This window comes from Scomber japonicus, chromosome 1 (genome assembly GCF_027409825.1).
Source record: "Scomber japonicus isolate fScoJap1 chromosome 1, fScoJap1.pri, whole genome shotgun sequence".
NCBI classification, from domain to species: Eukaryota; Metazoa; Chordata; class Actinopteri; order Scombriformes; family Scombridae; genus Scomber; species Scomber japonicus.
Genome location: NC_070578.1, coordinates 17,493,965 through 17,516,470, shown reverse-complemented (window position 1 = coordinate 17,516,470; position 22,506 = coordinate 17,493,965). Strand labels below are relative to the sequence as shown.

General features: G+C 38.8%; 3 protein-coding genes across 3 annotated transcripts; 1 reads left to right on the top strand and 2 right to left on the bottom strand.

Moving 5' to 3' along the window:
* Positions 1 to 808: 808 nt before the first annotated feature.
* On the bottom strand, positions 809 to 10,804 carry phf10 (PHD finger protein 10). Its single transcript, XM_053320349.1, has 12 exons — positions 10,672 to 10,804; positions 9,739 to 9,848; positions 9,359 to 9,489; positions 9,106 to 9,189; positions 8,768 to 8,892; positions 8,531 to 8,680; positions 8,150 to 8,259; positions 7,905 to 8,052; positions 7,265 to 7,414; positions 3,112 to 3,220; positions 2,214 to 2,402; positions 809 to 2,131 (listed from the first exon to the last, which is right to left on the bottom strand). Exons 1-12 carry the CDS (start codon positions 10,741 to 10,743, stop codon positions 2,034 to 2,036), a joined length of 1,476 nt encoding a protein of 491 aa, XP_053176324.1. The 5' UTR covers positions 10,744 to 10,804; the 3' UTR covers positions 809 to 2,033.
* Positions 10,805 to 11,152: 348 nt separating this feature from the next.
* rab4a (RAB4a, member RAS oncogene family) lies at positions 11,153 to 17,498 on the top strand. Its single transcript, XM_053316990.1, has 8 exons — positions 11,153 to 11,291; positions 12,197 to 12,277; positions 12,794 to 12,908; positions 13,038 to 13,100; positions 13,283 to 13,437; positions 13,698 to 13,793; positions 15,001 to 15,146; positions 15,759 to 17,498. Exons 1-7 carry the CDS (start codon positions 11,276 to 11,278, stop codon positions 15,114 to 15,116), a joined length of 642 nt encoding a protein of 213 aa, XP_053172965.1. The 5' UTR covers positions 11,153 to 11,275; the 3' UTR covers positions 15,117 to 15,146; positions 15,759 to 17,498.
* A 2,713-nt stretch (positions 17,499 to 20,211) lies between these two features.
* Positions 20,212 to 21,689, bottom strand: ccsapb (centriole, cilia and spindle-associated protein b). Its single transcript, XM_053316978.1, has 4 exons — positions 21,341 to 21,689; positions 21,145 to 21,249; positions 20,541 to 20,761; positions 20,212 to 20,454 (listed from the first exon to the last, which is right to left on the bottom strand). The coding sequence occupies exons 1-4, from the start codon at positions 21,687 to 21,689 to the stop codon at positions 20,272 to 20,274; spliced, it is 858 nt and encodes a 285-aa protein (XP_053172953.1). The 3' UTR covers positions 20,212 to 20,271.
* Positions 21,690 to 22,506: the final 817 nt, after the last annotated feature.

Sequence of the window (22,506 nt, the reverse complement as noted above, 5' to 3'; positions counted from 1 at the left end):
ATGTGGTGTTAAAGCTGCTAGATTGTTTGACATCAGTAAAAATATTGCCCCTAAAGCAACACTTTGATATTGGTGTGGACATCTCTCTACCATCCATACCCAAATCTATGCCCATAGGGGATCAAGCCTTCTATTCTGCAGCTTTAAAACCTACCAGGAAGGCTTCTTCATCCTAACTCTTCCATATCCATAACTTTTTTATTATATTATTGTTTTTAATGCTCTAACACTTTTGAAATTCACTGTGAATGAAAAGTGAAGTACTAATTAAATGCATTTTTTTAAATTATATATCAGATGCAGAACAATTATGTGTTGGCCACATAATGCTTTCATACTATTTTACCCTTTTCCATTTGCCAAAACATACAGTAGCCTATAAGTCAGAGGATTGGACACTCTTTCAAGGGAATAGGAAGATGTGCTTTCTGACAATTTATCTGTAATATTAATAAAATGAATGCTACTTGATGTTACTAGAAGTACAAATGGCTGGCAAAAATAATTCACATTATAAGCAATTTCCAGCAAATTGGTCACTCAAAAAAGGTGAATGGACTTCAGCGGTTGATCCATCCTGTCTTTCTCATTGGTTTTATGTATATATGTCAAGAACAGCACACCTTTATGTAACTGAATCTTTTTCTTCTTGCTGTTCAGCCTGTGAAAAGTTCATAGAAAAACTATTGTGTTGAATACATACAAAAAAATCATTGAAGTAGGATTTCACTTTGCATGGTGTAGAACAAGTAAGGAATGAATGAGTCTTTGTTTTTAGTCTCAAAGTAGCTTTTATTGGAAAAAAAAAAACAAACACTTCAGCATTCAGTGACTCTGACATTATTATCAACAAATATTAATTAACAATTCCATTTAACAACCACTGCAGGACAACAAAAAATAGACTTAAAAAAAAGAACAAAAAACATCTTTCAAGCTGATTGTAAAAATATCAGTTGATTTATAGTAGCCTGTGGACGCTTAATTTCAATTTAATTACAGTGAGTGGTTACATTTGTGTAATAATCAATAGTGGAGGGCTGAAAACAAAACTAACACATGTAAAGTGAGACACTTTACAATTTTAATTATCAAGACTCACACATAAATACCTGAAATCTGCTGCAGCCATAGATCACAGCCAGCGTCTACTACATTTCTACAGGACAAGAGTTTGTTTAAATAAGATTGCTCTTTACTGGCCTGCATCGTTAAATAAAAGTTAATAAAAATACATACTGTAGTTTATAAGATACAAAAAAAAAAGTACAAAAATGTTGTTTTGAGAGAAGTAAACGAGCAAGCTCTTGTTAACCCTGATTGTTTCAGTAGTACAAAATCAAAAGCACCATTTGTTCATCTGAAACAATTTATCGCTGTTGGTCACAGAAACATTGTGAGACAGAAACTACGAGATAAACTGGTTTAATGAAGGAATTCACTCACACTGATAGTGGTTAACAGATCACCAGGATTTAGTGCGTTGGAATTGGATGGATTCGATTAACATTATGCAAGTATGATCTCAGTGAGTCCCTAACATTACAGACCACAGTTGCTATGCTAAAGTTAATGCCTAATCTTACAGTTTTTAAGCACATACATTTGAGATTTATTAACACACATGGTTTAAGTTTGACTTACGAGTGGAAAATAGGAATTGTGTTTCTCAGATGACTGTGATTGAAATTGTACACCAACCTTTCCTCTGTGTTTATAGACATTACTGATGGAAAACAAAGCTTTCACTCCAAAGATTACTCACTTATATTCGGCTGTTGTCTTAAAGCCGACTGTGTATTTAAAGACGCGTCAATCAGTAACAGTAGGTCATGATCTTGTCTCATGGAATTTTTGGTCTATATTAAATTTAGATCATAGACCGGCCTTTTCGGATAGTCACTTTCCAAGAAAGCTGTTGAGGATGTTCAATTTCCATCCTGATCCCTTAACATTTTACAGCTTCTGTAAACATTAATACAAATGATTTGTGTACAATTTGGTCAATGTATCGTGGTTAATGCTGCCGCCGGTCATTTCTGAGCTGACTTGGACTTCTTAGGCGTTTTGCCTCCTCCCTTTTTCTTGGGTGTAGTGAAATTTTTGTCACACACCTCACATACCCAAAGGCCTGCGGAGAAATGAATGAATAACTATTAAAAAAAGAGACAAGTAGAAACAAGAGCTACCTGTATGCATGAAGATCCACTGACCGGTAGGTATGGAGTTCATGCCCACGCAGAACGTGTGGTACCCTCGGTCACATTTGTCACAAAACATCATCTCGTCCTCATGATGGGGCTGTTGGCACACGGTGCACGTCTTACACTCCATACACTGCCAGCGGTACGTCTGGATCACACCCACCAGCTCCTTGCTCATGTCCAAGCAGGACGGGTGGCCTAAAGTTAATGAACACAAAAACAAATGTTCAGAAGAAAGCATGCAGACACACACACACAAATACACAAGTGACATATCCACAAAGCAACACACACGTGTGTCTCACTGACACATCAACGTTTAAGAGAGCAACAGCTAGAATCTGTTCACATCTCATCAATTTTTCAACTATTTCTAAAATGTCTATAAATTAGTTCTATGACTATCTTAAGTGACAGGACTAGTCTGTGTGTGCCCACATCTTTGATGCAGCCCTCAGATGAATAACTACTATGTGTGTTGTAGTCACTGTACATCATCGTAAAATATACATTTACTGCCTGAAATAACACAAGCTTTACTGTCTGAATGTAAACACAGCGTTTAAACAATGCAGAATAAACACTTTCCTGAAAGTAAAAAACTTGCTCTAAAAGGTTTCAGCTCTTCCACTTGAGACAATGAAATGAAGTTGACTGGTAGTGAAATGCACAACTGAACATTTCTTTTGATAGATGATTCATTAGATGATGAACATCTGGGTCACTAACAGTTTTTTTGTTTTGTTTTTCAAACTAAACGTATGCATAAAACATGAAGACACTTAGCATTAGATATGGCCAAATTCTGCTTATGTTATGTTGAAAATACTGGAGAAAAAGTTAAAAATACAAACACAACACAAGTAGTGGAGGGAAGTGTCCTTAAAAATGAAGTGCATGAACTTACCGCTGTTATCACATTGGGAGCAGTGAATGAGAGCCTCTGGTTTGCCTTTCTTGTTGGCCTCTTTACCCTTCTGGCAAATGCCACATATAGCATTGGGAATGACCTTAGGCTGCAAGGGCAGAATAAGGCTATAAAAACCAACCAGAAATGGGTATCCTGTAGTCATGGACAATATACAGTACAGTGTAGTAGGTCAATGCAGTTTTAATGCCTTGGAGACAAAAGACAAAAACAAAAGGAGCACTATATCTTCTACTTTTGGGAGCTCAGGACATGAATTACAAGTTGACTGGTTTATACACTTGAAACACAAATTTAAACACCTGCTATCAAAGCTGCCGTCCAAATGAAGTCTGACTAAAATCAGCTAACATTAATTCTACGCTACAAAACTGATCAGTCATTTTAAGACAGAGAGACCCACATTACTGGGCCTCAGAGGACTAAACAGAATTCATAACAAACTGCAACACAGTGCAAAGTACCAGGGATTAAAATATATCTCAGGGTACAAATACAAGAACAGCAGGTGGTGTCTAACAAACTCTTGCAAGCATGAGGCATCTGTAATCTACAGTACATTTATTTTCCAATGTAGTAAAGTGCTATTCACCATGTAAGAATGTTTAACGATATTTGACAAACATTTGACAATTGTAGACGTACAAAATCGATATGCTGATGGACACAATTACCTCTTCTGTCTGCTCTATGATTTTTACATTTTCATTTCAGCTCTTGAACTGCTTTTTTTTTACTATGGATGTCTGAAGAGTTGCTTTTTATGCAACACACCACTGACTTGAACAGGGGTCGGAGAGGAAAAATAAGGAATCTCCGGGGACATTTAAATGAGGATGACACACTGGTAAACATGGAAACATTTAATGCTTTTTAAACGCCTCTATAGGACATCGCCACAGAATTTAAACAGGGACGACTGAGCAAGATTTTACAGTTGGACTTCAACAGCCCTTAAGTATAACTCACCTGAAGCGACTAACAATGACATGAACATTTAAGGGGTCTGTGCTTACACTACTTATCTGAAGAGCAGAAAGTATGTGTGTATCCCAAAAATTAACTACATCTGTACTCTTGCATGCTTAAATCATGCCCAGTTATATTAATAAACACCTAAGCTGTGACTTCCTTCATTAAAATGTCTCCTGACAGGAAGAGCAGATTAGACTAGACTGCTAAAAAAAAAAAAAAAAGGATGAATTAAGTTTGGTAATGATGAAAATCCAAGACTTAAACCAAAGCAGAAAACTAAACTAAGAAAGAGAAAAAAACAGCAGCAGAAAAGGGAAATAATAAAAGAGAAGAGTTGGACACAGCCCCTGAATTGCTTCACTACAGTATACGCATACATATTCTACTAATGATACTACTTTAAAGTCTTTATAGTCTTAAAACAATGGTCAGGCCTAATACGTGGCTTCAGCCAACTGAGTTAGTCAAATAAAGTGGATAGCTTTAATAATTAGTCTTTTCAGTAAACATTTCCTCTCTGTATCTTCCTTTTCGACTACAGATCATGACAAAAAGAGGGAATGTGGCACTAAAAAGATGAACTTTGCAAGATATCCACTAATTTGGATGGCTGCAGCCTCAAATAAATGCTAAAATAACTTTTTTGGATAAAAGCTAGGGCTGTGGTTGTCAGTAGACCTTTTTCACAGCAGACAGTTTGACTTGTCATTGCAGAACAGTCACAGGTGGAACTGATCAAGAAAACCACACTGCTGAACCACCCTGCACTTTACCAGAGTCATGAAACTGAAACTGAAATTGAAATTGAAGTCAGCCATCTTTGAAGTTATTAATTGCACCTGTGCTTTTCCTGCACTGAGGTGTCAAAACATGACGGTGAAAAACATGTTTAAAGATGGAAACTCCTACTGGTTTACACTGGCTCATCCACCCGTGGATTTTACAGTTTTAAGATCAACGGAAAAACAAGATATACGAGGTATATTCTGCAGGTATAGGCTATTACTTTTATTGTCATTATGTCATGAAATATGTTAAGAATATATTTTCTGTCTCAGCTGTCAAGAGGTTTCTATAATATAAGGAATAAAGTTAGTAGCCATTGATATAGATGCTAACCTGTTAGCCTGCCTGAGCCAGGTGTATCTACTGAAACTGAACTGTACCCTAAACATGTCTGAGTCACACTTTCTCATCCCCTCAACATCACAGAAGTATCAATATCAAGGGCAACATGGTTAAAAAAAAAATCTAAAATATCAACAATGACTATTATATGTTGATGTATTTTATGTCACATTATGATTTATGATCCATTTATGTTTATAGCAATTAATTTCCCACTTCGTATCATTAACTTTTATTTTATTTTAATGATGAAATATAGATTTGTTTTAGTCATGCAACATGTACGACACTCTGAACAAAATTATTCTACATAAAAGGAAATTAGCCCATCTATTTTCAACTTCATAATTTGTTTTTATTCATGAGCTGCATTGTGAAAATATCACACTACTCAAACACTTTGGAGAGTTCTGACCAATTATAAGGTCCCTGTAAACCACTGCATATACTGTAGATGGCAGCCAGACCAGAGCGAAGTAACGTTAATCAGCTAGCAGCCTGCATCACTGACTTTCACATAGAAAATCTGGGGACATCAAAAACCATCAGAAATCATAAAACCTTTCATCTATAAATAGGGATTTTCTTAATGGCCCCTATGTGCACATTACTTTGGCAGATTTAACTGGGTTGTGAAATTATGCTTCATACCTTTTGACATCTGCAAACTATATTTTTATAAATATAAAGTCTGAAGTTATAGCATCTATAGGTCCTGTTTTACTCATCCCAAATTGATACAATACGTGGACACTAATGAAGTCTGGCTCCCAACATGTCAACTAAACTCTGCTCCTGCTCAACCATGTGCAAAATCATCAGGTGAGTAAAGGACCGATCAACTAGTATTGTATAGTCGAACTTGAACACACTGAAACTAGTAGCTGGCAAACACACACTAGAGAAGGACCATGCCCACACCTCAAAGCTGAGCTGAACTCAACTGGACTTTTCATTAACTGGAATATAGTGTTTTGTTTTGTTTTTTAGGTGTTTGAATTTTTTCTGCAACTTTGAGGATTAAAAAAATAAAACAAAAGTGGGTATAGCAGTAGAGTGGAGTGATCAAGTGGTAGCCTTGAACAATTAGATCAAATTCAAGGCGTTTATTTAAAATAAACCTTCTGAATTTAAAATAACTACTAAAGATGTGCTGTGACTGGGTGTTAAAGAAAGGGAAGCAGCACGAGCACTGCTTCTAGTTCAGCTCAGCAAACAGTGTGAACAAGGTCGGCATGTCCTCATCTCTCCACACTGACATTACAGGGACAAGTGAAGCCCATGTCAAACAGCTCTCTGGTACTTATTAACAGATTAACAGTACATCACATGGTGTATAAACAAAGCATATTATTTTACCAATACACAAGTTCAACATTAGGGTTAAGTGCATTCTACACTTCAGGTATAAATGTTAAAATTCTCTGGTGTTAACATTAACTACTTTTTAAAAGCAACCACAAAACGTATGTGGTTTATATTTCTATATCAGAGTAACAAAAAAAAAACTTCAAAAATGAGAAAGAAAAACTAGCAGCCAAAACATCCACTTACTTGTCTTGGGAATATCTTTTTTGACAAGTGAGGACACACAAGAGGTATATTGAAGACATTCAAAAAGGAAAAACTTTTAAAGTTCAAATTTGTCTTCGCTGAAAAAAACAAAAAAAAAGTGAAAGTGCAGTGAAAAAGAAACAGGTGAACTGTTCCTTTAAATTGTTCTTATTGCTCACAGTCTGGTATGAAGGAGAAAAAAAAAGCCAGGTGGCAATCATGAAAACAAAAACTGAAGACAGGACCCCCAATTTGTGACTGTGTGTGTGTATTTGTGTGTGTCTGAGTGGACCAGGTGGTCCCAGCTGAAATGCTGACAAACTGTAGAAGCCGGAGAACAAAGTGAAGAAAGCTAGGGAGGGTTGGCGGGATGGATGGAGTAAGGGAGTGGTAGTAGTAGAAAGAGGAGGAGGGGGGTAGAAAAAAAGTGCTGCTGCTGTTGTTGGAGAAGAGTTCAGGTGGTTTTGTCCTCTACCTTGTACCCTGGGGTGGCTTTGTGGGAGGCAGAATGGCGGTGACCGTCTTTGCCTGGCGTGGATGTCCTGTCTTTGGCCTTGGACTTGTGGCCCTGTCCACCTCCTCCTTCCTGGCTCTCCACGTCTGATGTGTTGCCTGAAGAACTGTCCTGCAGAGGGAGAAAAGAGGAGGAGGACAGAGTAAAGCATAAGAGTTTGTTGTGTTAATAGTTCTGAGATTGAACCAGGACATTTATTTCTTCAATCTATGGATGCAGTAAGTAAAATTGCAGACCTCCTCACGCACCCTCCGTTCTACAACCATAAACACCCTCCAAGCCCCCAGAACCAAGCCCCGCACCATGGGTGATCGGGCCTTTTTCCTTTGCAGCTCCAAGGCTCCAACGCCCTCCCTGACCACCTGAGGGCCCCACAGACTGATCTTTTTACAGAAGCATTTTGCTAAATGTCTTTTATAAGTTGTCCTTTTAACCTTTTTTAATTTTCTGCTCTGTAGCACTTTGAGATTGCTGAAATGTAAAGTGCAATACAAACAAAATGTATTATTATTATTATTATTATTATTATTAATAAAACATCTGCATCATTGATGCAGAATGGATGTATGAACAAGGCTCAAGTGGCAATTTAATGTCTTACAGATGAGTTCTTGTTCTTTTTTTCATCCTTGCCATCCTCAGGGTCATCTGAGTCGGGTTCTGAATCCAGGGCAGGGAGTTCTGGATCCAGTGGAGGCTCAAACAGAGCTGTATTCAACGGCAGGTACCGCAGCTCATTGGGAGAGTATCTGTTATGTATGATATGACAATGCATCAAGGCAAAAAGCTCAGCACAATAACAAACCAGAGAACACAATAAAGTAACATAATTTGAGAGTAATGTACTTTTTGTAATAGTCCTGGAACTGTCCTGGTATCAGAGCCACAGGGTAGGGCCCTGTCCTGGTCAGCTCTGGAGCGAGCACTTTGAACCTTCCCTGGGGCACCTGAATAATCTGGCACAACACAACAAACACATAGCATGTCAAAATGTATAATACCAAAAACAAGCTGGAGAGGTCCACGTTATTATGTGTTGTATACTGGTAAAGACCATCATAAATTTCCCTAACTTGTACTTCTTGGGGAAGTTCATCCCTCTTTCTTTGAAAGACCAACAAATTGATTCTGATCAGGAACAGTCTTTGAATGTGACTAGATCTGGTCATAGAGACTCAGCCAGTTCACTAAATCATCTGTTCATCTGTTATCTTAAATTGGACTTACATGTGTCTGGAGGTCAAAGTAAGCTCTCCTCTCTTCCATACGCTCCCTGTTGAAGTTACTGTTGAACTCTGCAGCCTTTTTAGCTGCTTTCTTAATGTATTCAGGAACCTTGCTGGCCTCTACCTTCTGAGGGTTCTGCTGCTGCATTTGCTATGAAAAGACAATAAACAAAGACGATCAGTGTAACAGTAACAGCAGTCATCAAACCCAAGATATACATTTTGTTTGTATACTTACAGAGTACTCTTTCGCTATTCTCTGTCGCTCTCTCTCCTGCAGTATGACTGAGTACTCAGAGTGTTTGGTGGGATACTCCTTTATCATCAGGTCTATCACCTCGTCACTCCGCAGCGCTGTCAGACCTGGAGGCAAACAAACAGCATTCATGTCCTGTGCACACTTTGACCGCATCAAACTAAATAAATAAGTCATAAATTGCAAAATCTAATATTATTCATAGAGTTATTCACATAAGAAACAAGGCACCTGACCATTCAAACTCCTAATGCACTTTGTTTAGAAAATGATAGGAGTTTGTGCAATGTTGTCTGGAAGTATTAGGTTCTGGTTCTTACCCAGAGTGCACTGTGTCTCAGTGATGACATTCTGTTCACGCAAGTAGAGCTTCTCTTTGTGGGACAAATCTCTCCGCTCCATATCTAATTAGTAACACACACACACACACACACACAAAAAAACAATGCCACTGGTCAGGGAATAGGTTAAAATTCTTCTTCTTAACAGATCCACAGAAAAGACAAAGACCATCATTACAGCAAAAAGCACTACAGAGGTATAGCCAACAGTTTTTTTTATTGCAGTTCATACCTGGGTACTTCCTCTTGAAGGATGTGACTCCCAAATACTCGCTGACTTGCTCCTGCAGCATGTAATACTCTCCTGTATCATCTGGCGGCCACTTGTACTCTGTCAGGTTCTCTGCTGGGAAATATGTTGGACTGGACGAGGAATGAGGGGGAGAGCAGAGGTTGAGTATAAAAACTATTTTAAGACAAATACTCTGTGGCATGGCAGCATAGAGAATATAATAGGGACTAAACAGTCATGGCTCTCAGTTTGATTATTTATCTACATATACATTTTAGGATCCACAAGGTTATTAAAACCTAAAAAAAAATACTAGAGATTGTTTCAATGTGCACCCTGATGATTTATTGGTCTATGTCAAACAGTACAAGCCAACTCACCCAAGCTCTTGGCTGGAAGTGTCACAGCTTCGAGAGCTGTCACCTGAACCCATTCTCCTCCTCTTGGGAGGCTGGCTGCCGTCATTGGATTCCTCTTCTATAACGTCCTCCTGCAGAGGAAAAGAAAATAATATCATTTTAACTGCTATGTTTAACCATGACATGGGGTGATGCTGGCAAATAACATACAGCATGGCTCTGTTTTGAAAGTGGACTTGTATGTGAGGAGATGAGAGGAAAGAGAGGAAGACCATATGACTTTGTTAAGCCCAACTTTCTCCCACTGGAGCATTGCTTTGCTTCTGTTTGTTTTCAATATTTGCGATTAGACGTTTTTTCTCTGATATGTGATAATACATCATATTTTTATATATTCTGATCTTCTTTGGGGTACAGCCTTTAATACAACACACGGCACAAATGTATATATCTGTATATTTACAGCTTATATATCTTAATAAATGTATAGAATGCACATCAGAATTGTATGCCTAAGTTGCACTCCTACTTAGACGCAAGATGCATGTGGTTGTTAATGATTTGCACTGTTTCAGGGTTGAAACCGAAACTAATTTAGTGTGTTGATGTGATGATGTGCTCAGTATCACCTAGTAGACACTCTGCTCCGTGAAGAAAACCAAACACTAGCATGAACTGAAATACGTTGGTTAATCATGTTTTATTTTTGACATTTTAAAACTACATAATTATATGTCCATAGAGCCAACAGGCAGATACAGACCGTCCTGAGCAGATTAACCATTCATTACAGGCTGAAAGAAAACAAAGAGGCTAACGTTCATTTATGGTGGAGACAGCCGTTGGGTTGCTAAGGACGTTAGCTTAGCCGTTAGCTACAACGGCGGAGATGCAGAGCTCAGTCATGAACAGAAACGACAGTGATTCGCGTTGTCTGCGGAGTAGAAATGTCACCTTTATGGACTGGGCTCCGGGAGTAGCGGGGTTGCTGTCGCAGGGCGGTCTGACAGGGAGCACTGCAGCCATATTCCGCTAGATAAAGCTCTGCTGCTGGGCTAGCTGCTAGCTCACCAGCCGTTTGTTTAGCTCTCTTCTTCCCGGCGACGGTTGGTGGCGGTTGAGAAACGTTACAACACCGCCACCGTCTGCACTGGAGTGTAACCTAGGAGATATGTTTATATTTTGACTTCATTTTTATTATAATTGGTAGTATTTCAATTATTTACATTAAAATTGCACTCCTCGACTCTTAAACGTGAGATTAAAGTGATGCTCTCGCCTCAATGACAGCATTTCAACACATTTCGACGCTAAAGAAAGAACAAATGTGACTTTAATTAAATAAACTCATTTGGTGAAGCAGCGCCACCCTGCGCCACCCTAACACACTACAAACACATTATCTTCAACCACGTACGGAAAGTCGGAGGTAGACAATCCATCTGGAGTCCGCGGAAATCATCAACGGGACAATTTTCCTTTCCTTAGCTAGCTATCCATCTGTCAGCCCCCTGTTTCTCCCTTCAGTTCCCGTTGCTGTTAAGACGCCACACTGGCGATGTCGGAGTCTTACGGTAAGGAGGCTGTTTGTTTCAATCACCGTCAACATCTTCACGTAGTCACGGAGCTGGGATGAGGCAGGTGTGCCGAGGGGGTTTTTTCTCATCGTAAATAAATAGCTGACAGGCTAACCTAGCCGCTGTTGAAGGCTATACTGGCCTCAAAGATGCCCTGTCAGCGTTAAGTAACATCACATTGGTAACACAGCAGAGTTTACTGAGGCTGTTGAGACAAAATGTGTCGAGTTGGTTTTCTCGATAGTCGTGGGGACAGGGCTGAGGGTGATGAAGCTTGCATTAAGACCCGATCGTGAATCCTGTAAACCAGACAGTGTGCTGTAAAGTTGGATAAACCATTAAGATCACAACTGTGTTTTTTAGAGGCAATCTTTATCAAAACTTAGTATGTCACTATCTATATATGTCAGTGTAAGTGTGTTGATTTGTGGGTAAACCACAGTCTATGGGGTAAACACTATTGATTTGAGATGTGTTTTTAATCCAACAGTTCATTATTGATTATGAATTACCTTTTATCTGCATGTATTAGAGAAGCCAGGTTGGTTATTTACTAGGCTGAAGCAAATATACAAATGTGGAAACAACTTTTATCATAACTGTGCTTAATTGTAAACCATAATGCTGTATATATTGTATTCTCTGCTGTATTTTATGTCATACGCCAAAATCTGACTGATTGTTAGGGTTAGGGTTAGGGTTAGCCATATTGATAGCAACCTAATACAGTTCAAAAACTCAATAATAATGTATTGTTTGACATTCATTTGACATAAACATTTTTGGGAAGGATGCTTTCTATTTAATTTGGCTGACTTTCTGATACATCCAGAACAGAAGACAAATGTGTTGTGTTTTGTGTAAAGGATATCAGTACTGTGATTTCTGTGTTTCCTCCTCAGATTTCCTGTTTAAATTCCTGGTGATTGGGAATGCTGGAACCGGCAAATCCTGCTTGCTGCACCAGTTCATTGAGAAGAGATGTAAGTCGGACAGATTTAGCAAATCTTATTTACAAACTACTTCTGCAGTGTCAATACTGTATTGTTGTCTAATGGTACTATAAATAAGTTTCTGCACTATATTGACATAGCACATTGAGTTGCCATTGTGTATGAAATGCGCTAGATAAATAAAACTGCCTTGCCTTGCCTTGCCTCTTTAGACAACAAACACCCACATACTAAGTTAATAGAAATTCACACACATTGTTAGCTATAACACAATAAAGTGTAACATGTGTCAAAATCAATTAACCTGGTGCTCAAGAATCTAATCAACACAATAATTTCTTACACTTTTTTTTAGCATAGTTCAGAAAGAAGGACATGTCTAGATAGATTTACTACATGGTGCCACATCTCATAGCTTTAGAAATAAGACCCCAGAATAATATTCATTGTGCTGAAAAGGATGAGGACATCACTTGCTGCAATTGTTTAACTTTTAATGGCAAGATGGCTTGAATTAGATTTTTTGAATTGATTTTTGTTTTCCAGTCAAGGATGAATCCAACCACACGATTGGAGTGGAGTTTGGCTCTAAGATCATCAGTGTGGTCAACAAAATGGTCAAACTGCAGATTTGGGATACTGCAGGACAAGAACGCTTCAGGTAGGGAAATATTAAATAAACAGTTGGAAAATCATTGGTTATTCTAATTGTAAGGTTTTTAAGTAAATGTTAAGTTTGACTGGAAGTTAAAATATGTCTGCCTGCTCATCCTGTCTGTGTGTCTATCAGGTCTGTGACCAGAAGTTACTACAGAGGAGCAGCAGGAGCGCTGCTGGTCTATGACATCACCAGGTAAATCAGCACACATGATTTTCACATTGTTTGTGTGTCAAGTCCCATCTTGGTTTCTCTTGCTGCCAGCTCACATCAATAGACTCCCTTCGCCTTTTCTAAAATGCTACCTGTTGTCTCTCTCTCTCCTTTCTTTCTTTCTGTTCTTTCTCTTTGTTTTCCACCGTCTTTCTACACTGCAGTCGAGAGACGTATAATGCTCTGACAACATGGCTGAGCGATGCCAGAATGCTGGCCAGTCAGAACATCGTCATCATCCTGTGTGGAAACAAGAAGGACCTGGACACTGACAGAGAGGTCACGTTTCTGGAGGCGTCACGCTTTGCTCAGGAAAACGGTAAGATTTTTGATCAAGTAGGGCTGCTTGATAATTTGTCTCTCTGCAAAGCATTTATTTAGTTAGTAGAAGGGAGCACCAGACCTGGACCTATTGTCAGAAGAACAACAGTCTTTTCCCCCCAACATTCTTGATATACTCATCAAGTCCTGAGTACATCATTTTCCTGACAGTAATGCAGTTTACTTCTGTTCTGCAAAGAATTACTCTGCTTTTAGTAAAATGTTTGTGTGGACTGCATTACTGTGTGTGTGTTTCAGAGTTGATGTTCCTGGAGACCAGCGCTCTAACAGGGGAGAATGTTGAGGAGGCCTTCGTCCAGTGTGCTCGGAAAATCCTCAACAAAATAGAGTCAGGTAGGAAGTCTGATCCTCACCCATAACTGTAGCCCCGACTCTAAATCCCTTCTTATCCCAACAGGCTCAACAAGAGAGGCTTAGATTCCCGATCTAGACTGTAGCAGTTCTCAGGGAGATTTTTCAAAGACATTAAACTCTTCACCTAGTTGCAGCATTGCTCCAGGAAGAGGCTCAATAAAATCAGACATACAGTCACAGGGTACATCCCAAGTTTCTTATTTGACTTTTCCTCACTCCTCGATTCTCACTTGAACCTGGATGTTGTTCCAGTCTGCCATCTAGAAGGCTGTCTCAAGTCTCTTATTAGTGCTCTGAGGAGCGAGGATGCATGAGAGCAGGCATCACGAAAGTCTTTCATAGGCTGACACGCCCCCTTTTAGATATCAGTTATTGATTGGATGCTACAACTGATCAGACTGATCTGATACATTACTGCAGTTTCATACCAGTGTGAGGACAGATTACAGATTAAAAGTTTTTTTCTTTCATGATCTGTTATTTCCTCTATTGACTGTTATAATGGATACAATTTAAGTCATGGAGAGTCTGTCTGTCAGCAACACATTTTAAATAACATTTATATTTTGTATCACTTGTTGTCATTCAGTCACATGTGAAGCTGAAAATTCCTGAGCTTCATGTATAATAAGAGTTTATGATTTCCTTTTCCCCTAAAACATTTAGCCTAATAAATAATTTCCAGTGCTCAAAAAACACTCTGATCATATTCAGGGTTATTAAATAATTAATTCGCAATGGGAATATCAATTAATACAGACACAAATGATGAATAAATAATATGAACACACTCTGCCAGTAGAAATGGTCCCTGTGCCTCTGAGCAGGACACCGTTTGAATACAGAATCCAGGTTTTTATTCATGTGCAGGTGTTTGTTAAACAGGTAACAGGCTACAGAGAGAAAACAGCTGCTGCTCTGTCAGTGATAGCTGTGAGCCTTTATAGGTATTAGCACATTGCACATGTGTGCAGATACCACATTCATCAAAAGTCGCTCTAGCTGTTAAAGCCGACTCACAGTTGATCCAACGGTGATCAGCTGCTGCCGTCATAAATTCCTATCTTTTTTTGTTTTGTTTAATGACTGGTACCGTATCAACTGCATTCTTAACTTTACTTTAAAAAAGAGTTGTTGGCTATCAGTCCTTCCCTCGTACTTCAACCTTTTTCGTTCTTTTTTTCAGGAGAGCTGGATCCAGAGAGGATGGGGTCAGGTATCCAGTATGGCGATGCTGCACTACGACAGCTTCGTTCTCCTCGTCGCGCTCAGCCACAGGGCACCCAGGAGTGTGGCTGCTAGTGGGCGCAACCAGTGACATATACAGACAAGGTGAAAGAGTCAGAGTACCAGTGTGTACTATTATGTGTGTGCATGATCAGATTTTTACTAGAGTCTAAAGATTTTCCTGATATCCATTTGAATTCTTTGAGATACCAGTTGGGTTTTTTTGCATACAAAATCAGTGTCAGAAGAAGAGCGTATATGCATTGAGCTTTACAGCTTGAAATTCTGCTCATTGCTCACAGTGCATCTGCTGTGCTCAGCCACTCCTCCTCCTCTACACTACTGTCATTCATGCTGTGATTTACAAACCCTGCAGTCTGAATTCATTGTAAGAGTGAAGAGGACTTTTGTGCATGTAAAGCCTGTAGTTTTTTCATAAATTCCACAAATGTGGTAAAACTTTCATTAAATGTTTAATTCTTAATTAAAGCTGTTAAAGAGGGTTTTCATGCTTACAACCATTTACTAGTGACTTAAAGGATAATATATAGACAATATTCTCTCTGTTTGTTATTGTCAACAATCCTATGAAAAGACCAAACCTTACACCTTTTGCTTATTACCTCAACACACAGTCATGCTAATACGTTTAATTTCTGTCGTGTGTGTGTGTGTGTGTGTGTGTGTGTGTGTGTGTGTGTGTGTGTGTGTGTTCAGTGTTTTTCAGACAGGTTTGTGAAGACCAGGAGAAGAAGAGCCATGCGAGACCTAAACAATGTTGGGTTCAGGTTGCTATGCTGGTGGTGACTCCTCTCTGACTCCTCTCTGACCTTCGCACGGAACCTTCAGAACCTTTGTTGTCATGACTGCACCCCCCCAGCCCCCCCCCCAACATCCACTCTCCGCTGTTGGACCAAACCCAGGCTATCCCCAAATCAGGATGAGAATGACTGACATTTGTGTAACTTATCTCTGTCTTACTTGTTTTCCTATCATCTACACTACATAACTATTTGTGACCCTTTCTTCCTTCTACCCACGCTCCATCCCCCTGCTCTGATTTCCTATTAATCCTCTATACCACCTACTTAACTGCCTGCTTCTCTGTATGAAACACACACCTAACAGACACACACTCCCTTCATGCCTTTTTAACTCCCTGCTTACACATTTTCTCCCTGGTAAATTACATTAATTACCACATCCCCACACTGTGCCTGGACCTGCTGAGCCTCCGCACAAACCTCCCCTCCTGCCTCCTATCCCTTCCTCTCTTGCATTGTTTTACATCCCATCTTTCTCTTTCTTACCTTTCGTCACATCTATTTGCCTGTCTCTTTATGCAGTGCTCTCTCTCTCTTTCTAAATTTCTGCCCTATCCCTTCTACAGCATCTTATACACTGTACAGTGTTTCTGTATATACAGACTGATGCATGTTTTCTCCAACAGAATATCAGAGTATTTCATTTATGAAGAGATATTATATGTATATTGAAGTAGATCTCATATTCAGCATCTGTTTCATTATTCACTGTATTATCATTATTATTATTATTATCATATTAAGCTACAATACACTGGGAACTTGTAAGCAGTATACATGAGCAGTACTGTTTGCAGCAATTTGTATATTTGTAAATGGGACAAGTTGATGTGGATGACATCACAGGCTAACTTGTTTAAGTGAAAAAATGCAGTTTATCAATGTTCATGCTCATACATTAAATAGCAGAAATACTAAGCAGAAATTTAGTTCAGTTCAATCATCTGGAGATAAAATTTGATCTGTCATATCTTAATTTACACTTGTTCACCCAGTATTCACCTTCCAGATAAATGATCTGATAGTGTAATATCCCTTCTTTAAATGTTGTTTACATGAAGAACTGACTGCTGTGGTAAAATCAATCAAATGCGTTTCAAGTTTTAGCAACAATGTGAACCTGTCTGATGTGTGCTTGGTTAATTTTGTCTCTAAAGATACTGTTTGTCTCCCAAAATCTTACGGCTAGACACACGGAGCTCTTGATAAAAAACACTTCAATTTGGAGATTTGTTTTTTTTTTTTTTTTACATGTAAGATTTAGATTTAATGAGAAAAGGCAGGTGTTTTAAAAGTTTCTTTACCTTGTTGTGACTGGTATAATGGTTGACATAGTTGTATTCAAGCATGAGGACGCCATTCTTGTGTTTTTATTGACATTTTTTGACATTGTAGAAATTAGGAATGAATAAAACAAACTTTTTAATCAAGCACACCTCAAACAATTGGTCTGATAGTGGCTTTGACTGCTCTACACCAGGTTGCTTATTGTCTCGTGTTTATGTCATCAAGTCCTTAGTTTATATTTATGTATGTCTGTTTTTCTCTTGTTATTATGAATATCATGGATTTTTAATTTATTGTGTATGATAAAAGGATATGTTTTTAAAATAAAAAACAAATACAAGATCTAGACTGATCTCATCTACAATGTCACCAAGGTCTGACTTAACTGAGTACATTATCTATGCAGTAAAATAACATCATAATATATTCATGACCTCATGTGAACCAGTTGTGACACTCAACCAGCTCTTACATGGAACCATGTTCATGACCTCACGTTTGTGACCCCATATATGTTCATGACCTCATATGTGTGTGACCCCATATAGGTTTATGACCTCATATGTGTTTTTTAACTTGTGGATGTTCATGATCTCATATGATTGTAATCTGATACGATGGTTCCTTTCTATGAATTTCTGGCCCTCCTTCATACCTCCACAGGTGACTGGGTTGAATCACTGTAGGACCCTCACAGAGAGTTTCCAGCTCATTTGACCACAGTAAAAAAAACAATATAGCCCTCTTATGCCAGCATGTCTCAGACAGTTTGTGTTACATTTTGCAAAGATTCATTTCTTCATGGAGTCATTTTTAATTAATTTATTAATCCATTGATTTATTACAAGCTTTGCAACCACAGCATTTAACCTTTAAACCATACAGTATGTAAAAGCCTAAAATGTAAAAAAAATGAAAGAAATATGGAAGTTTACGGACACTGTAGTTGATGCATCGCTCATATCATCAGTGAAATAGAAATATAACTTTTAGGTATTTTTCTTTTGGGTAGTAACATGAAGTCAAAAACTAAACTGGGTTCTAACTGATTACAGTTCAGTCTTCATCATCACCATCATTATTATTGTTGTTAATTATAACAATAATAATATGTATTTTCATCATTACCCCTGATTAAAATTCTAGAGTGGGATCACTATTTTGAGATGAGACTGTACATCACCACGTAACCCTATAAAAAGATGACATGGTAAAGAATCTCCTTACTAAACATAAAATGTCTCTACAGGATCTTCATTATAAACTATTAACCAAATAATGAAGCAATACAACATCAATTATCTGTCTTGTTTGGCTCACGCTCTCTGAGATTGTCAAATTTGAACACATCTACAAACAAATATCATAATATTGCACTAAATTTCACACCTTTCATTTGAAGCAAGTTCTGTTTCTTTTAGTTCTGTATAGCTTTTAAAAACACTGAAAAAGCAAATAATTACACTATGGTCTCCTTTATACTGTTTTAACATTACTAACTACAGTGGCAAAAGAAACACTTGAAATTCTTCCCATTTTTTTATGGCACGCACTTCTTTTATCATGATTACATGAAACACGAAAACTACAATAAATGGGATCTAATTTCTGGCTGTTTTGACAGTCATGAAAAGGTCAGATCTATCACAGAAAGGATTGAAAATCAATTTTTGGCTGAAGTGTGAATAACATTGTCTTAATAAATATAAACACATAAACATTCAAACAGAAATACAGAGTGTGAATTAAATACATGAAAAACACAAATAAGCAAGGTGACTGATCAAAGTGCTGCCTGTTTTGGTCATGCTTTAAAGCATATGCTGTTTTACCCAGTAAGCAGTAAATTAGCAATATGAAACCATATACTTCTAGCACATTTGTTTATTAACTCTAAAACATATGAACTAACAATTCATGATAAATAAGTGCAGCTTTAATAAATATTGACTGTTGTGTTTTTTTTAACTTAAATTAGCTGCATGTGATTTTTAATATTAAATCAAAACTTGTCAAAAAGATTTACATAACCAATCAGTATGAAGAAAACCCAGAATCCCAGTTTACAGTCCCATCATCATCAACCTTTGATCGATTACTGTACATTAACACCACTAAAGATCAAGCACAAGTGTTGTTCTAAAGTCATTTCAAGTCAATAACACATCAGTATGTTAATGAGCCAACCGTCATGTTACACAGTTTGAGTTTGATTCATTATCTATCACCACGTCTGTAAGGATCGATCTGTTATACAAACCGTTACATCTACAAGAATCAGTTCACAGCACTGACTGATCTGCTAATTAAAAGCAGACACACTTACATGTCTGTATGTCAATCAGTAATATTTAATCAGCACAGAGAAGAAGGTCTAATTAATCCAAAACCTGTATAAAGTCAGGAAAATCTAATCCATCTGGCTGTGCTGAACACAGATTTTTGGAATGCGTACTATCTGATTGTGTGTGTGTGTGTGTGTTTGTGTGTGTGTGTGTGTGTGTGTGTGTGTGTGTGTGTGTGTGTGTGTGTGTGTGTTCACTGTATAGCTGTACACAAGAAGTGATGTACTGTACATTCTTCATGTCCACATTTTTTCATAAAGGACATAGCTAAGTCTGTTCAGACAGGCCATGTTGCCTTCACTGACACCTCTGTATAAAAACTACACACAGCTTACACAGCATTGTGTTTAAAGGGACTGGATCAAAGTATGGCTGTAAAATGCAGTTTAGACTCTTCAAGTTCCATTAAATATCTGTATATTGTAAACATTTCCATTGATTATGTCCTCACATTAAAATAAGTTATTTAAGAGTCTCTTCTAACTTGTAAAATGTTATTTATATTAAAATTGATTTTCATACAAAACATGTTAGTACACTTCTTGGGGAATAAGCCACACAGTGAATTTCAATATTCAAGGTTTTGTCAGTTAACATCCTGAATGCGAGAGTGACAAATGTTTAGGAGCTTATGTACATCTATATTATATTATTAAAGTGATATTTTAAAGTTAGAGGTGTTAGGCAATAATGGCTTTATGTCTTTGTTTGATCAGAAATCATCTTCATGATGCAACTATTTCAGCTGAATATGTGTGTGTGTGTGTGTGTACTTCATCTGGAGCGAGCTGAGAAGCAGCGCATATACTCAGTGAGCCAGGGGTTGAACTCAGGTTGAACCAGCTTTTTGGCCTTGTCCAGATCAGCAGACTTAGCTCTCCGCCGTTCTGTTCTCTGAGTCTGGACCTGGCGTTCCACCTCCCGTCTGGTCTTAGCACGTAGAGCTGACTCGTGGATCTACAAGAAAAATAAAAGGTCAGTTCCTGTTGATGCTTTTGCTCAGTTACAACAAAGCTTGTCACGTACAGATCTACCAGAAATACCTGAGAAGTTGAAGCGGAAGGGCCCACGTTGTGTGTCTTCCTGCCTGCAATGTCTGCAGCCTTCTCCCCTGAACCGTACAGAGCAAAAGGATGTTTGCTGTCTTTACTTTCCTCCATGGGCTGCAGGGCTGGCGCAGGCCTGACTCGTTGGGATCGCCAAGTTCTTTTGGAAATTTTAGGGGGTTTGCTCCGCTGTGGGTGGGGACCTCCAGGGTCTTCCTCTGCAAGCAGAAAATACAGAAAGTTAAAGCAACACCAAAATATTAGGAGAATCACAGATCATGAAATCAGAGAAACTTTCCACTTTCAGCAGATGAATGTGAAAACAGCCTTCGAGTGTCAAACTCTGCTCACACATCATTCTGCACAGTGAGGCTCAAACATTCAGCGGTTATGACCTGCAGTGTTGCCTGCTGTGGGATTCACATCAGGCCAGTGCTGACTTTCAGTTTTACTCTGTTGACATGTTTTCTTGCTTGTCAAGTTTGCAGAGTGTATTAAACGGGCTTTTTAGAGTGTGTTTTAGAAGCTTTACAGTAGCAGTTCCACACAGCAGCTGTAGTATGACTAAAAAGAACTAGCAGTACTTTCTACTTTGAATTACCTGGGTCTGGCTCTCTGTGAGTGCTGCTGGCTCTCTGTTCCCCTCTCTCCTCCTTCTCCTCCTCCTCTGGTACTCCTGACTCTCTGGCACCCTCTAGCTGGGAACCTGAGAGGAGTGAATTGCTTCATGTAGTAACAAACCAAAAGCATATGTCCCAATATCATGCAGTTTTATCATATGTACAGATTATTGTTACCACGGAGTGCAGGCTGTTTAGCTGATACACTCTCCCCCTCTGGAAGGAGAAGCCTGGGTACAGGTCTGTCCGTCCTCGGCCCCTCACTCTCCTCCTGCTCAGCCTCTCTGTTGGCCTCACATCGGACCTGGTTCTTGCTGAGAGGATGAGGAGGATGATGAGGAGGGCTCTTTCCTCCAGACTCCGAGTCGCTGTCAGAGCCGTTCCAGAACCAGGGGTTGTGTGTGTGCTCCAGCAGCCTGCGGGTCAGCCTGTATTTCAGCATCTCCTCGTAACATTTGGTGTAGGTCTCCCATTTAGGGTCTTTGAATTTCTTCATGTACTCAGAGCGGATCCTCTTGGTCACCATCTTTTTCTTCTTCTCCCTTTGGGAACAGCCTTGTTACAAGCTTGGAAGATATATTTAACAACTAAATATCAAAAAATTCTGTTAACATAAACGTAGACAGCGCGTTACCTTTGTGTGTTTTCTCATAAGCAGCTCTTCGCCGCCAGACATTTAAAACATAATGTAGACGCAGTTAAAACCAATAGCGGAGCAGCTAGAGGCTACAGAGCCCGCCTACTTCCGCCTCTACCCGGGGTTGGCTCGCCTCCTTCGGCCGAGGAGGAAAATAAAAGCGATGTTTTGAAGAAATCACAGCCTGACACTAGTCCTCGGTGAATGTGCTCGGTATTTAACAGTGGTACCCCGACACAGGTGAAGTGAAGGTCGGACCGACTGTTACATCTTCTATGACGTAACGGACGCTGCTGTCAACCCCTCCTCTGATTGACTGAAATGATCTAATGCACTGATGCTGAATACTACGGATAAACAGCAGTCACCTATAAATGAAAACACTGCAGGCTTTTAAACAAAAACAAATTATTACAACCTCACTTCTTTAATGAGGAAGTACTCCACACACACACACGCTTCTAGATAGCCCCATGTTAAATCGCCATGTTTTACCCCAAACGTGTATTAGAGTACAATTTGGCTGCTTTTGTTAAATGCTTGCCTGCTGATCTCAGCTCCTTGTGACAATAAGTGTCGGTGTTATTTATAGGTGTCTGTTAATCATACGGTAATACGGAGTGTCGATAATCGCCTGTCAGCGTTTGCATACATGGCTGAATATATGTAACAGCTCATTGACAACCCACCGTCCCTCATCTACTTC

Excerpts from the sequence above, each read along its gene's own strand:
- ccsapb (XM_053316978.1), bottom strand. The coding sequence starts at position 21,689 with ATGGTGACCAAGAGGATCCGCTCTGAGTACATGAAGAAATTCAAAGAC. Across the intron at positions 20,762-21,144 it reads TCACAGAGAGCCAGACCCAG|AGGAAGACCCTGGAGGTCCC; the intron begins GTAATTCAAAGT and ends TTCTGCTTGCAG. Across the intron at positions 20,455-20,540 it reads CTTCCGCTTCAACTTCTCAG|ATCCACGAGTCAGCTCTACG; the intron begins GTATTTCTGGTA and ends TTTTTCTTGTAG.
- rab4a (XM_053316990.1), top strand. Across the intron at positions 12,909-13,037 it reads GCAGGACAAGAACGCTTCAG|GTCTGTGACCAGAAGTTACT; the intron begins GTAGGGAAATAT and ends TGTGTCTATCAG. Across the intron at positions 13,101-13,282 it reads CTGGTCTATGACATCACCAG|TCGAGAGACGTATAATGCTC; the intron begins GTAAATCAGCAC and ends TCTACACTGCAG.
- phf10 (XM_053320349.1), bottom strand. The coding sequence starts at position 10,743 with ATGGCTGCAGTGCTCCCTGTCAGACCGCCCTGCGACAGCAACCCCGCT. Across the intron at positions 9,849-10,671 it reads CCGGAGCCCAGTCCATAAAG|GAGGACGTTATAGAAGAGGA; the intron begins GTGACATTTCTA and ends TTTCCTCTGCAG. Across the intron at positions 2,132-2,213 it reads CATGAACTCCATACCTACCG|GCCTTTGGGTATGTGAGGTG; the intron begins GTCAGTGGATCT and ends ATTTCTCCGCAG.